Here is an 11,941-nt window from a genome sequence, read left to right as displayed (position 1 = left end):
GCCCACTAAACCCAGTATAATTCATCCTGATACCGGTTCTGCTCTTTTGTGATTTTATGCACATTTCTCAACGTGCCAAAGATTTGTTTCTGGGCACTGACACGCGATTAAATTACACTGAGCGCTCTTGTCCTTTTCAGAGCTTTTTAATTAGACCTTTTTATATCAAAGGACACAGTGGAGGTGACAGTGTGTGTTTGTTTACCTGATCCTGTATGTGTGTGTGTGTGTGTTGTCTTTGTCTGCCTGTGTGTGCGCGTGTTCATCTGTGATCTTGAGTGATTCACTCAAGCACTGTGAAGACTGTTGTAATGGTGTTTCCGCAGCATATTGATTTCACGATGAGCAGACGATGTCTTTGTGAGATTACTCGAGAGATGGGAAATTAGATGTTATCTCATAGCAACAGACGACGAGGAATCATATGGTCTGTTATCTGATTTTGATATTACGTCAAGCTGTCAAACCCGCTGATACGCAGATGACATGTGTGCTACTGCAGACGAGGATGATTACCACAGATCTACTGTAACTAGTAAATCAAGTGTAAGATGGGAAACAAAATATAGATTTTAATTTAAATTGCAAATAGTAGCTTAAAGTTATGCAGGGTAGGAGATAGCCTGAAGGTTAGAGCAAGGCCTTTAATCCCCTGTTGCCCCAGTAAACCTCCTCTGCGACCACTATAGAAACCAGGTTGTATTGCATATTTCAGCCTGCGAGGAGAAGAATATAGCCCAAGCCGTGTGCTGCTGATGCTTTCATGTAGAAATATTACCACAGATAGTGTGCTTTAAGTGACCAGCCAGCATTTCCACTTGGCTGCACCCTCTGATGCCACCTGAACAGAATTCAGTAGGAGCCTTCAAGCTCCTCATACATAATGTATTGCTGAAGGTCTGCTCAGTTTTCATGTTCTCCTAATTCATTTCACAAAGAGAGAGGAGAGCTCTGCCAGCATACAGAGTACACGGCCTGTATCACACTATACACTGTCAAATCAGGAATCACCACTTCACCACCGACAGGTTCTTTGTCGCTTTTTGTTTGGACTGAATCTTTATTAAGCCAATATATATTGATCCACATGACACGGAATTGTTCCTGGTGTCATTCTGTCATTGTGGTTCCAGTTTGCTATAATGTATTTTGAGAAAGTCAAAATTATCTTAAAGACAGACTGCTGTTTGTTTTGTTATCATTAATTCACCCATCCTAAGTCTTGATCCTTTTTGCTCTGCTCCAGTAACAGTTGAGCAACCCCTGTACCTGCAGAGATTTATTTTTGGGAATGGCAAGGGCATGACCCATCATACTCTGCTTTTGATTGGCTTACCCTAACTGTGCCCAGTCTAACTGCTCATGCGTAAACCAAATTTTGAAGATAGGTAAACGATGTTGCTAAGGGACCTGTAAAAGCAATTTATACATAGTCACATCATAAGTTAGCTAATGTTAGAAAATGTGTAGATTTTCTTGCTAGTTGGCTAGATTTTTGCTAACGTTTGATATTAGATGTAACTATCCCAGCCACTGATTCATCTAGATTAACTAGCTAGTCAGCTAGCATTTGCTAAAATGTAACTAGATTACTACATAGTTTTTTTTTTTTCCTCGAGACTGTTCTGCCTAGTTCTGACCTGAGTTGACCATGTCCGAGTACAAGTCAGAAAAAAAAAGTTTTTGTGCTTGATAAATAACAATAAACACCATAGCATTGTGTCCACAGATAGAACTTAAACACCACTTTGTGTAAAACTGATGTAACAAGACAAGAGTTAATAATCAGCTTTCGCAACTGTTGATGTGTGGAGCGGCCATATTGAATTTTGACATCAAGGTTAGTGAGGTTCCTCCAACTTTCGGAGTCAGAAATCCAATTTCACTGGGCTTTCCAGTTGAAATTTACAACTGGGAATGAGCAAATTCTAGCTTCCTGGTTCAATTGGAGTGCACAATAGCTAGCTAGCAAACATTTGATGTAGATTAGCAAACTAGTTAACTAGCATTTTGCTAAAGAACAAAACGCTAGCTAGGTCGCTAATGATTAATGGAGATTAGCCAGCTAGTTAGCTTTCTGTACAGGAAAGGAAAAGAGAAATTTGACTGAGGTTCCGAAAGGGGTGGGACTTTTATTTAATTTATTAGTGTGAGTCTTTTGTGCTACTTATCATATCGTTTGATCCTGCATTTTTGCTTAAATGTATTTATAGTCTTTACACTTGTTTCAGTTGATAGTATGAGTATGATGCTTGCCTTTATTCTCTAAAAGATACTATTTGAAAATAAGCCACTGACTAAAGCACTAATAATATGCTAATTTGACCCCTTTACAGAGTTAAGGGCTTGATCAAATCAACATAACAGCATAATCCAGTAGAATTCTCCATGCTCTTTGTCTTCACGTTTCAGAAAGAGAAACTGATATTTATTAGTTTAATGCTCAGTGACACGGCTCTGGCCTTGGCCTTCATTTTTTATGTTGCTTTCCCTTATTTCTTTTGTGGCGTGATTTGATGTGCAGTGATTGTCTTTTGTTTCTCCTTTGCTCACAGCATAAAATCATTCATGAAAATCAATCCAACCATAGCCCGCTCCTCTGTTTCTCAAAACGTAGCCTTCTGCTGACCTCAATAAATCGACCAGTGAGCGTCAAACATTTCAGTTAGTGCCCTTAAAGTGGCCTTTCCACAAACATAGTCCTTCACTAAAGGGGGGTACTGAGAGCTGCGTGTGTGTGTGGGCTCGCATGTGTGTGTGTGGGAGAAAGAGAAAGAGAGGAGCAATAGCAGTGTGGTATTGTAGCATAATAAAATTATGGCTGATTGCCCATTGCTAATGATGGTGTCTGATCATTTTAGTTGATGTTATTTTAAGGGGAGGATCCTGTTCAGTCTGCCCTTTATCTGAGCGTCAAATAGAACAAAGTCAGGAAGTCAAACGAAATTGTATCTCGTTACTGATGCTTCTGTGTTTGCGAGTTGTGGGTTGTGAGTAATGATTTTTAGCTCCAGGGATCGTCAGTCAGTTCACTGCTTTGGTCCAGACTGAAATATCTCAACAGCTATTGGATAGATTATTTTGAAATTTCATGCAGATTTCCATGGTGCTTAGAAGACGATGACTTTAGTGATCCCCAGACTTTTCCTCTAGCTCCACCAGAAGTTTTTCACATATCCTGTGAAATATCACAACATACACAGTGTGGACCGGCACCGAATTTTGTACAGTTGTGGTTTCTAGAGGATGAATCCAGACTGACTATGGTGAGCCATTCAATTTTCCTCTAGTGCCACCACATGACTGAGATATCTCGACAACTATTGGAAGAATTGCAATAAATTTGGTGAACATGTTCATGTCTCCATCAGCATGACTTCTTATAACTTTGGTGCTCCTTTAATTTTTCACCTAGCACCACCATCAAATCAAAATTTGTCCAATACTTTGGTGGTGATTTGTGAAACGTGTCAGTATCATAAACATTTCCTGACACAGAGATACTTTATTGCAATAATCCAAAGGTACAGAGTGATAAGTTTTGGATTGCCCAACAAAAACATGTTGTCCATTCAGTATTCTACGTGTAAAACTAAAACTTCATATTTATTATAAACTAGCAAACGTTAGTATATTTTACTTTTGCACCCTTTTAACACACTGACACATGACTGTGGAGAAAAGGTGAGGTTCAATTAGTGAGTACATTTCAGACCCTGTACTTTTCCACTTTAACTTGAGTAAGGAAGTTGAGTCAGTACTGTTACCAGTCTTTTTACTGTATCTGTAATTCTGCTTGAGTAAGAGTGCCACCTCTGCAGCTAGCATGGCAGTCTAAAGGCACTCTAAAGAGAGATAATCTATCGTCTTCTTTCCAACCATGCGTGCATTGTTTCGACCTGGTTATCCTGTCTTGTTCAGAGGTGGTTGGGTTCAGCCTCCTGTGACCATGATGGGACAGGTTCTGGAGGCTGGACCTGTTCCAGTAACACACTGAGCAAGATCCCTCTCCTTTCCCCTGTATCCCACTGCAACATCGGCCACTGCCAGTTTTTCTCTTGGCCAAGAACCTCTGCACCCATTGCCACACTGGTCTTGTGGCACTGTTAACCTGCAGTATTCATTACTGCTACTTTACCTCACCTTCAGCTGCTGCAGGTTTTGCATGTTCTTCTCCAGTATCCTCTGCTCTCAGGCAGCCGCAGATATAATCTGATCTCCATTTGTAATCCACACATCGCACAAAAGCCGTGAAGAAATCAGAGCTCTGTATCTCTATTGAATCACCCTTTAGCACCTGTTCCTTTTAAGGGTCAGGTGCCTTTGAAGGGGCAGGTGCTTCAGAGAAACAATGGAGATTCAGGGCCAAGAGGGTTCCCCCCCCCCCGCACATTGTTAGAAAGTGCAGCAGCCTTCAGTGCCAATACTGGATTACATTTTGTTTGTTATAGCGAAAAAAAAAAGACTTTATTTTTCACTCTGAACTCACAGGGTCAAATGAATCATAATGTTAGCTGGAATCAAATATTCTTTTTTTTTCTAGTCTGGAAACCCAAACAAGGCAACTCAAATGAGAGCTCCAGTTATAAAGCCAAGCTCTTCCACTCTGTACTTATATGGACCTTACAGTTAAAGCATGAAAAGAGGATTACAACTGACATTATGAGAAGAAATTAAAGCGTGGTGTGACTCCCTGTGTTCAGGACATATTTTAATGGAACAGGATAATGTGTATTATCTCAGACAACAACTCCCAAGAAAATTACATTTCTATGTTTTAGATATTTTTATTATGATTTACATGTATATGCAATTTTGTCATCAAAATTTGATACTGAATGTGCATTTGTTAATCAGTTCTGTACACACGGTCCATTGCATGTTCGTTTTGGATGTGAGATCCTTCCTCTGTGGTTCTTCCTGAGTTTTCTTCCATTTGTTTCGATTTTTAAAGGGTTTTTAGGGTTTTTTTTTTTCCCTTACCTGGATTTAGGGTCTATAACAGGGGTTTCTAGTCTTCTTCATGTAAAGGACCCCCATAGATGCACATTAGACTGCAGACCCCCAATTTTAGAGGATTCTGTCTTAAGGAATCCCCTCTGAGTTTATTTTCAGTAACAGAAATAATCCAGTTTTGTTTTAGTTTACATAAATAAAACCTGATTACGTTTTAATATATTGTGGCAAATGACTCATTTTCAATTTTTCAAATTATATTAAGCACCGTAATGTAATCACACACCTCTTGCAAATTATGGCTTGTGTGTCCACGCTAATTTAGCTGATAAGCATAGATTTCAGGGGGGATGAAGGGGACAGGTCCAGCTCAATATTTGAAACCAGTGCATTTGTCCCCCCACCCACCCACCCACCCAATAAAAACATGAAAATGCAGATGACTTTTATTTTTATGAACCGCTTGCCTGAAAGCCTATCTGAAATCCACACATTACTAGTCATGATGTAACTGTAAGCAAACTGTATATTTAGAATAAGGCGAGATTGACAGATATATATGTTTGCTTGACCTGAGTGAAGCTTGTTTTTCTGCATCTGGCTGTATGGATATCAGGGAGGATTGTGGGGGTGGAGATGAACTGAAAGCCTGGGAATTCCTAAAAAAAAGAAAAAGCAGCAAGACAACTAAGAAGGAGAGAGGGGGGTCTTTTGGCCACTTGTGGCCTTCACAACCCAGGCACAAATCATAGAGGGACATGGAAATCTGAGTGACAGATGAACAATGCTCCCATTTTGCAGCCCCCTGTGAACAGGCCCATCCATCACGGGAGGGGAGATTAATTCAATTCATCAGCTTTTTGTCTCCTTGGGCCCCCTAATGCCACCTGATATTGCTCGAGGGGGGCTTATAAATGTTTGTGGACTTGATCTGAGCCCGCTTGCTTGACACTGAATTAAAACATTACTCTTTACTCTTAGCAGTGCACTGGGTTTTGCCAACAGCCTGCCTGCCAATTCTGCCATAATTCTGATCAAGATTAATTCTTATAGAGAGTAAAATGCTCGCCAAAGGGGGCGAACAAACATAAACTGGAGTTTACAAAGTGAGAAGAGCTTTGGTGTTTGGGAGGCTGGTGGTGCTTAGAGAGGAAAATACCGGTCCTGTAAATGTTTCATAGAAGAAGCTTTTAATGAAAAAGCTGAATCATCTCTGCAGGGATTCAACTTTTATTTAAATTTTTGTTAAAGCACAGAAGATACAGACACTTTTAGGCCTATTAGCATCACACTGTCAAAGGTTATTCACACAATGAGGGATCTCTACAACTTTGTTACACATGTTTGGCCAGTTTTGTCGCCTTTGGCCAACAAAACAATGGGCTGTTTCTAAATATTTACACAGACATAGCAGAAATACCCACTAATTATCACAGATAATTAATTCAAAGTTACATTTTAACATTATCAATAGTTTCAAAAGTATGGTGAACCAGCTTTCTATGCACCAAGGAACAAACTCCCATTACAAATGGACAAGCAACTTCTGTTAATAGTTTGAATAGCTCAAAATGTAATATAAATAATTATAAATAACTTATATTTATATGATCTTTCTTTTAATTAATCCCTCCTTTTAAAAACAGAATTGTTATTGCTTTAATAACTTAAAATAGCTTTTACCATAATTAGCTTGGTTTTATTAATAGTCTTATCCTAGTTTTTAAAATCTTTTGACTTTTTTTTTTTTAGCTCCTGTGTCTACTGTTTTAAATACATTTGTCATTTATTAGTTATTCTAGAGAAGCACTTTAAGCTGCATTCTATGTTATAAAAGGTGTTGTATAAATCAAATAAAGACATAAATGACCTAAATCTTAGGTGAGGTTGGAGGGTTGTAATTTGCTAGTGTTAATATAGTGCCAAAAGAGAATAAACTTGATGTACAGTGAAATACAAGTGTGCATAGCTGCAGTCCTGTCAAGTGGAAATGTGTAGCACCGTATATAGACAATGTTAGTGGTGACCTCTAGTGGTCATTACAATAACTGAAGAAAGGATTTGGTCTTAAAAAGAAGCTGTTTACAGTAAATCTAAACAAACATCTACCATGTTGATTTCTAAGTTAAAACATTAAACAATCCAACAGTCTTAAAAGGGTTAAAGAGATGATTTAATTGTGAATATTGTTGTTATATTATTGTCCACTGCCATTGTCAAGATGACAGACACTTAAACTTGCTGTATGGCCTGCTGTATGCATTTCTGATGTTATTAAAATTAGAATCAGTAGAATTCTTATTGTGTCTCATTTCCAGGATGTCAAATACCAACATTTCGGCCAAATAAACAGAAGGCAGGGTGTCAGATATGGCCACCATTACACACTTCCAGTGGGCCATAAGAAATGATTCAAACAGACTGTTTGAGTTCTGGGGTTTTTTTTTTTTCTTGTTTTTTTAACCTAAATAGTTATATTCATTCCTAACCTGCAATATCAGCTTCTTCACTCAGTTTTATAGCCCTCTTACTGTTTTTAAATTTTATACCAATAATTTCTTACTTTTTTTATACTTTCCCCTTGTTTGATAGAAGTGAATGCACCAACAGGATTGCTTCTCAATTTTGTTGTATTTTGCAAAGACAAAAGGAATTCTATTCTAAATATGCAAGAAAAATATTTCAGTATACTTAAGATTAGCTCTTTAAAACACTCATTTACTCCATAAACACTGAGTACTACTTTCAAGAAATACACTTTATACATCATTTTTCCTTGGACAATTAAGCAGCTTTTGACTTTCATCACCTGAGAAGCTGTGGCTGAAGAACAAAGAGCATCTAAGCAATGCCAGTTGTTTGCCTGGCACTGCTATTGAAGCAGACTGACATACCTGCTCTGCATAGACATGCCCAATAAACCAATAAATAACAGCTACAACCGAAAAATGTAGTTCAACTTTTTCCAGCTGTAGAAAATAAGTGTCTTTATGAACCCATGAAACTGCTGAAGGGTCAATAAACTGTAACTATTCAAAAACAGATACAGACACAGCTGCTGCATTATTAACAGACAAGATGGGTGAGTCATTAAAATTTATGTTACAGCAAACAACTGACCCCTTCCTCTGATGTATGTCCTTGTCATAGATCATTGGTGATAAAGAGAATAAGCCGTAGCATAAAAGAAAGTAACAAAAGTGCCCAGGTAAGATTTACAGTCCCATATCCATGAGTCAGAAAAAAAAACAACAACCCTGAAACATCTTGGGAATTTCAGCAAAAAAGCTCACTTTATTTTAAGTATAAACCTCCTTCTGAGGCTGATAGTGAATCCTGCCTCCCCTCCAGACACACATGTAATAGGCCACACTCAGAGATCCCACTACAGATACCAGCAGGGCGACCGCCACCAGGATAATTTTCCACACGGCTGATTCTTCTCCTTCAGCTGAGTCTAACAGGAAACACAAAATATTCAGCGGCTATAGATTAATGCTATCGATGCTCATGAAGCAGGCATGATGATTTGGATTTTCCCACCTTGGTCTTTCAGAACATGCAGCTCTGGAGTGGTCAGCAAGTTCTGGTCCTCCGTCACCACTTCAACAATTTCTGATGGGCTTGCGGGACAAATGTTCTCCTCTACTGTTAATTCATCAGTGTCTTCATACTGTGGGGTCTCATCAGCGATAAACCACTGGCCCTGGATGTACCGAGGAATGCCTGTAAATGTTAATATGTCAGCGTGGTACAAAGGGTGGCAGGGGAACAGGTGCAAAATTTAACTTCATATATCAAGCCTTTAGCCAACAGAAGAGTAATATTCTAATTTTCTTCTTACCTGACTGAGCCATTGATGTGGCCAAAACAGCCACAAACACAAGATTAAGAACAAACATGACTGTGTTTACCCGTGGTGCCTTTCCTCAGGCTTTTATGTGAGCACTTCATCTATAGAATTGGCATCAGCTGTGGCCTCGTGTGACTCAATCAGGATAAATTACTGCAACTGGCTCTCAAATCTCCTGCTCTGATGTGCTTTTCAGTGCATCCATTTCATTGGTTAAAGCGTCCCTTGAATTACTCCTCTTTGATCTGAAAGTGACAGTGGGTAGGAAGGAAGTGGAAACTATGCAAAGAGCAAGTTGTTATACCGCCACTTCAAGTCACACTTAAGAAAGGGCCTTGATGCAGGCTGCATTAAGATAACGCTGAAATATCAGCGCCAAACCTCCCATTAATGCTGTATGTATACTCTGCAGACCCAAGAAACCTGAAAAGGATAACAGAGAAATCTTTTCTCAAAAATGGTATTGTCATCTGGAGCAGCACATCAGCATTTTAAGGATACTTATCTGATTTTTATCTTCTCCATATGGGGAAATGCATATTTCAATGCCAAATTTAAGAATCTGTGCAGAAAATAGAGGACCTTTATATGCATGGTAATTGTATTACATTTGATCAGCTGTGTCAGAAACACAAACCTCAGTTCCAATGCAGATACTTTCAACTTGTATTCAATGTAAATACAGTATAAAGACAAGATATTTAATGTTCAAAATGATAAACTTTTTTGTTTTTTGTAAATATATGCTCATTCCGCATTTGATGCCTGCAACATGTTTCAAAGACTGGGAAAGTTGTGGAATGCTCAAAATACTCAAAAAACAAGTATCATGACTGGGTGTTAAAGGAGCATCCTCAAAAGGCTCAGTCCTTCATTAGCAAGGATGGGACCTGTGTGGGAATAGAGTCCAACAGTTTAAGAACAATATTTCTCAACACAAAATTGCATAAAATCATTAAAAGATTCAGAGAATCCAGAGATATCTAAGGGCCAGGGCAGAAAACCAGCATTTAAAACCCATGACCTCTGACCCATCAGGCAGTATTCCATTAAAAACAGACATGATTATATAAAGGATATTACTATATTGGCTCAGGAACACTTTGGAAAACTGTTGTCTGTAAACATAGTTTCTCACTGCATCTATAAATATAAATTTAAGACTCCGCATGCAAACAACATTAATGTCCTGAAACTCTGCTGACTTCTCTGGGCCCGAGCTCATCTGAGATGGACTGATGCAAAGTGGAAAACTGTGCTGTGGTCTGATGAGTCTCCATTTTCATTTTCAGAAATCATGGATGTTGCGTCCTCTGGGCTAAGGAGAAAAGGAACCGTCCAGATTGTTAACATTGTAAAACACTGTAAAGTTCAATGGACTTGCCCATGGCATCCTGGGTAACTGTCATATCAGTGAAGGCACCTTTAATGCTTTAAAGTAAATACAAGGTTTTACAAGGAGCAACATATGCTGCCATCCAGATGTGTATTTTTCAGAGATATAGCTGTTTATTTCAGGAAGACAATGCCAAGACAAATTCTGCACGTGTTACAACAGGGTGGCTTCATAGTAAAATAGTTCAGGTACTTGACTGACCTGCCTGCAGTCCAGACCAGTCTCCCACTGACAGTGTGTGGTGTTTTATGAAGCAAAAAGTACAACAACTAGAATGAGAAACAATTTCACTTTCAGAACAATTAGTGTCCTCGGTTCACATTTAAAAGAGAAGATGATTCATCACAGCGGTAACATGCCCCTGTCCCAACATTTTTAGAATGTGTTGCAGGAATTAAATTCAGAGTGAGTGTATATTTACAAAAAACAAAAAGTTAATCAGTTGCAACATTATTTTGTCTTTATACTGTATTCAATTGAAATCTAGGTCAAAAGGTTTTTGCAAATTATTGTACATTTTACAAAATGTTCCATTTTTTGGAATTGGGGTTGTGTTTTTGTTTTCTGTTTTGTTTTGTCTTATCTATTTTTCTTTAAGTATGTGAAATATGTTTATTTTCTTTAGAGTGTGAAACTTTTTACATTTCATTATCTATTTGTATGTGTGAAATATATGCGGAACTCAAAAATATAGTGTTTTTGTTGTTGTTTTTAAGATAATGCTATGATTATTTCCCAAAGTTAAAAAGTGGTTATGGTCAATATTTGTTTTGTGAAAGAAGACGTGCAGGAATATTGAACAAACAGACTTTACAAGGATCGACATGTAACCGTATTACCACTCATTCACACTGTGATTTATATGGTTTGAAAGAAAAAATACGCATGCTCATCATTACATAATTTATTTCACTACACAAGTTGTTTTTTCTCCAGTGTTCAAGAAGTTGTTACAGAACTGGAGGACTGCTGAACATTAGGTGTCCATTGTAATAAATGGCGGTTTCAGCTTCCATCAGTTGCTTTCACATCTGAAAAAAATAACCTCCAGCTACAGCACAACGAACAAAAGTTCTGAGGTTTGACAATTTTTGTTTTCAGTTAAGGCTGAAAATGTGACTAAAAATCCTCCTCTGACCACATAAGTAAAATGTCAAAAATGTTCAAAGAAAAGAGAGTAAACTGTTTCATTTGCAGCAGCCAACAATAAAAATACAATGAAGTTCTGTGTACAATCTGAAATGTTAAAATTGAATATGAATATATAGATCCTCACTGGGGATGCACCAATATGTTTTTTTTTTTTTTAAAGTACCGACAACTTGATGTATCACAGCAGAAAAAGCAAAGGTATAATTAATGATGTGTGCAACACATTGAAGTGTCCCAGTTCCAGGGCCACATTACTGTGCACCATTAATCACTGTTGTAGTTTACTGGGACACTTCAGGAAACTACATGTTGATGTTTGACTGTGACACTTTTTTGACTTCTGCCTTTGCTGCAATGTTAAGTCAGACTGTCTGTGTGAAAAAGCTCTGTCACGTTACACTTACACGAGGTTAAAGTGAGCTCTGTGCTTTTAGTCAATGAAAACATCCAATACTGCACACATACGTAAGTTTTGACCATTTAAAAAGACAATAAAAAACTACTGTTTCAGTGGTCTTGTGACCTGCTCTGGTTATTAAATACTAAAATATTACATCATTAGTCAGTACCAGCAAGTAAAAACA

The 11,941-nt window shown here is 38.1% G+C and overlaps 1 protein-coding gene across 1 annotated transcript; it reads right to left on the bottom strand.

The window, feature by feature from the left end:
• Window positions 1-7,623: 7,623 nt before the first annotated feature.
• LOC146308351 (uncharacterized) lies at window positions 7,624-9,516 on the bottom strand. Its single transcript, XM_084746185.1, has 3 exons — window positions 8,801-9,516; window positions 8,500-8,682; window positions 7,624-8,413 (listed from the first exon to the last, which is right to left on the bottom strand). Exons 1-3 carry the CDS (start codon window positions 8,856-8,858, stop codon window positions 8,256-8,258), a joined length of 399 nt encoding a protein of 132 aa, XP_084602311.1. The 5' UTR covers window positions 8,859-9,516; the 3' UTR covers window positions 7,624-8,255.
• Between the last annotated feature and the right edge of the window lie 2,425 nt (window positions 9,517-11,941).

This window comes from Lutjanus erythropterus, chromosome 20 (genome assembly GCF_056507025.1).
Source record: "Lutjanus erythropterus isolate fLutEry1 chromosome 20, fLutEry1.hap2, whole genome shotgun sequence".
NCBI lineage: Eukaryota > Metazoa > Chordata > Actinopteri > Lutjaniformes > Lutjanidae > Lutjanus > Lutjanus erythropterus.
Note: the sequence above shows the minus strand (reverse complement) of the source record. Positions and strands in the feature narration are given on the sequence as shown.

Excerpts from the sequence above, each read along its gene's own strand:
- LOC146308351 (XM_084746185.1), bottom strand. The coding sequence starts at position 8,858 with ATGTTTGTTCTTAATCTTGTGTTTGTGGCTGTTTTGGCCACATCAATG. Across the intron at positions 8,683-8,800 it reads CACATCAATGGCTCAGTCAG|GCATTCCTCGGTACATCCAG; the intron begins GTAAGAAGAAAA and ends TAACATTTACAG. Across the intron at positions 8,414-8,499 it reads GCATGTTCTGAAAGACCAAG|ACTCAGCTGAAGGAGAAGAA; the intron begins GTGGGAAAATCC and ends GTTTCCTGTTAG.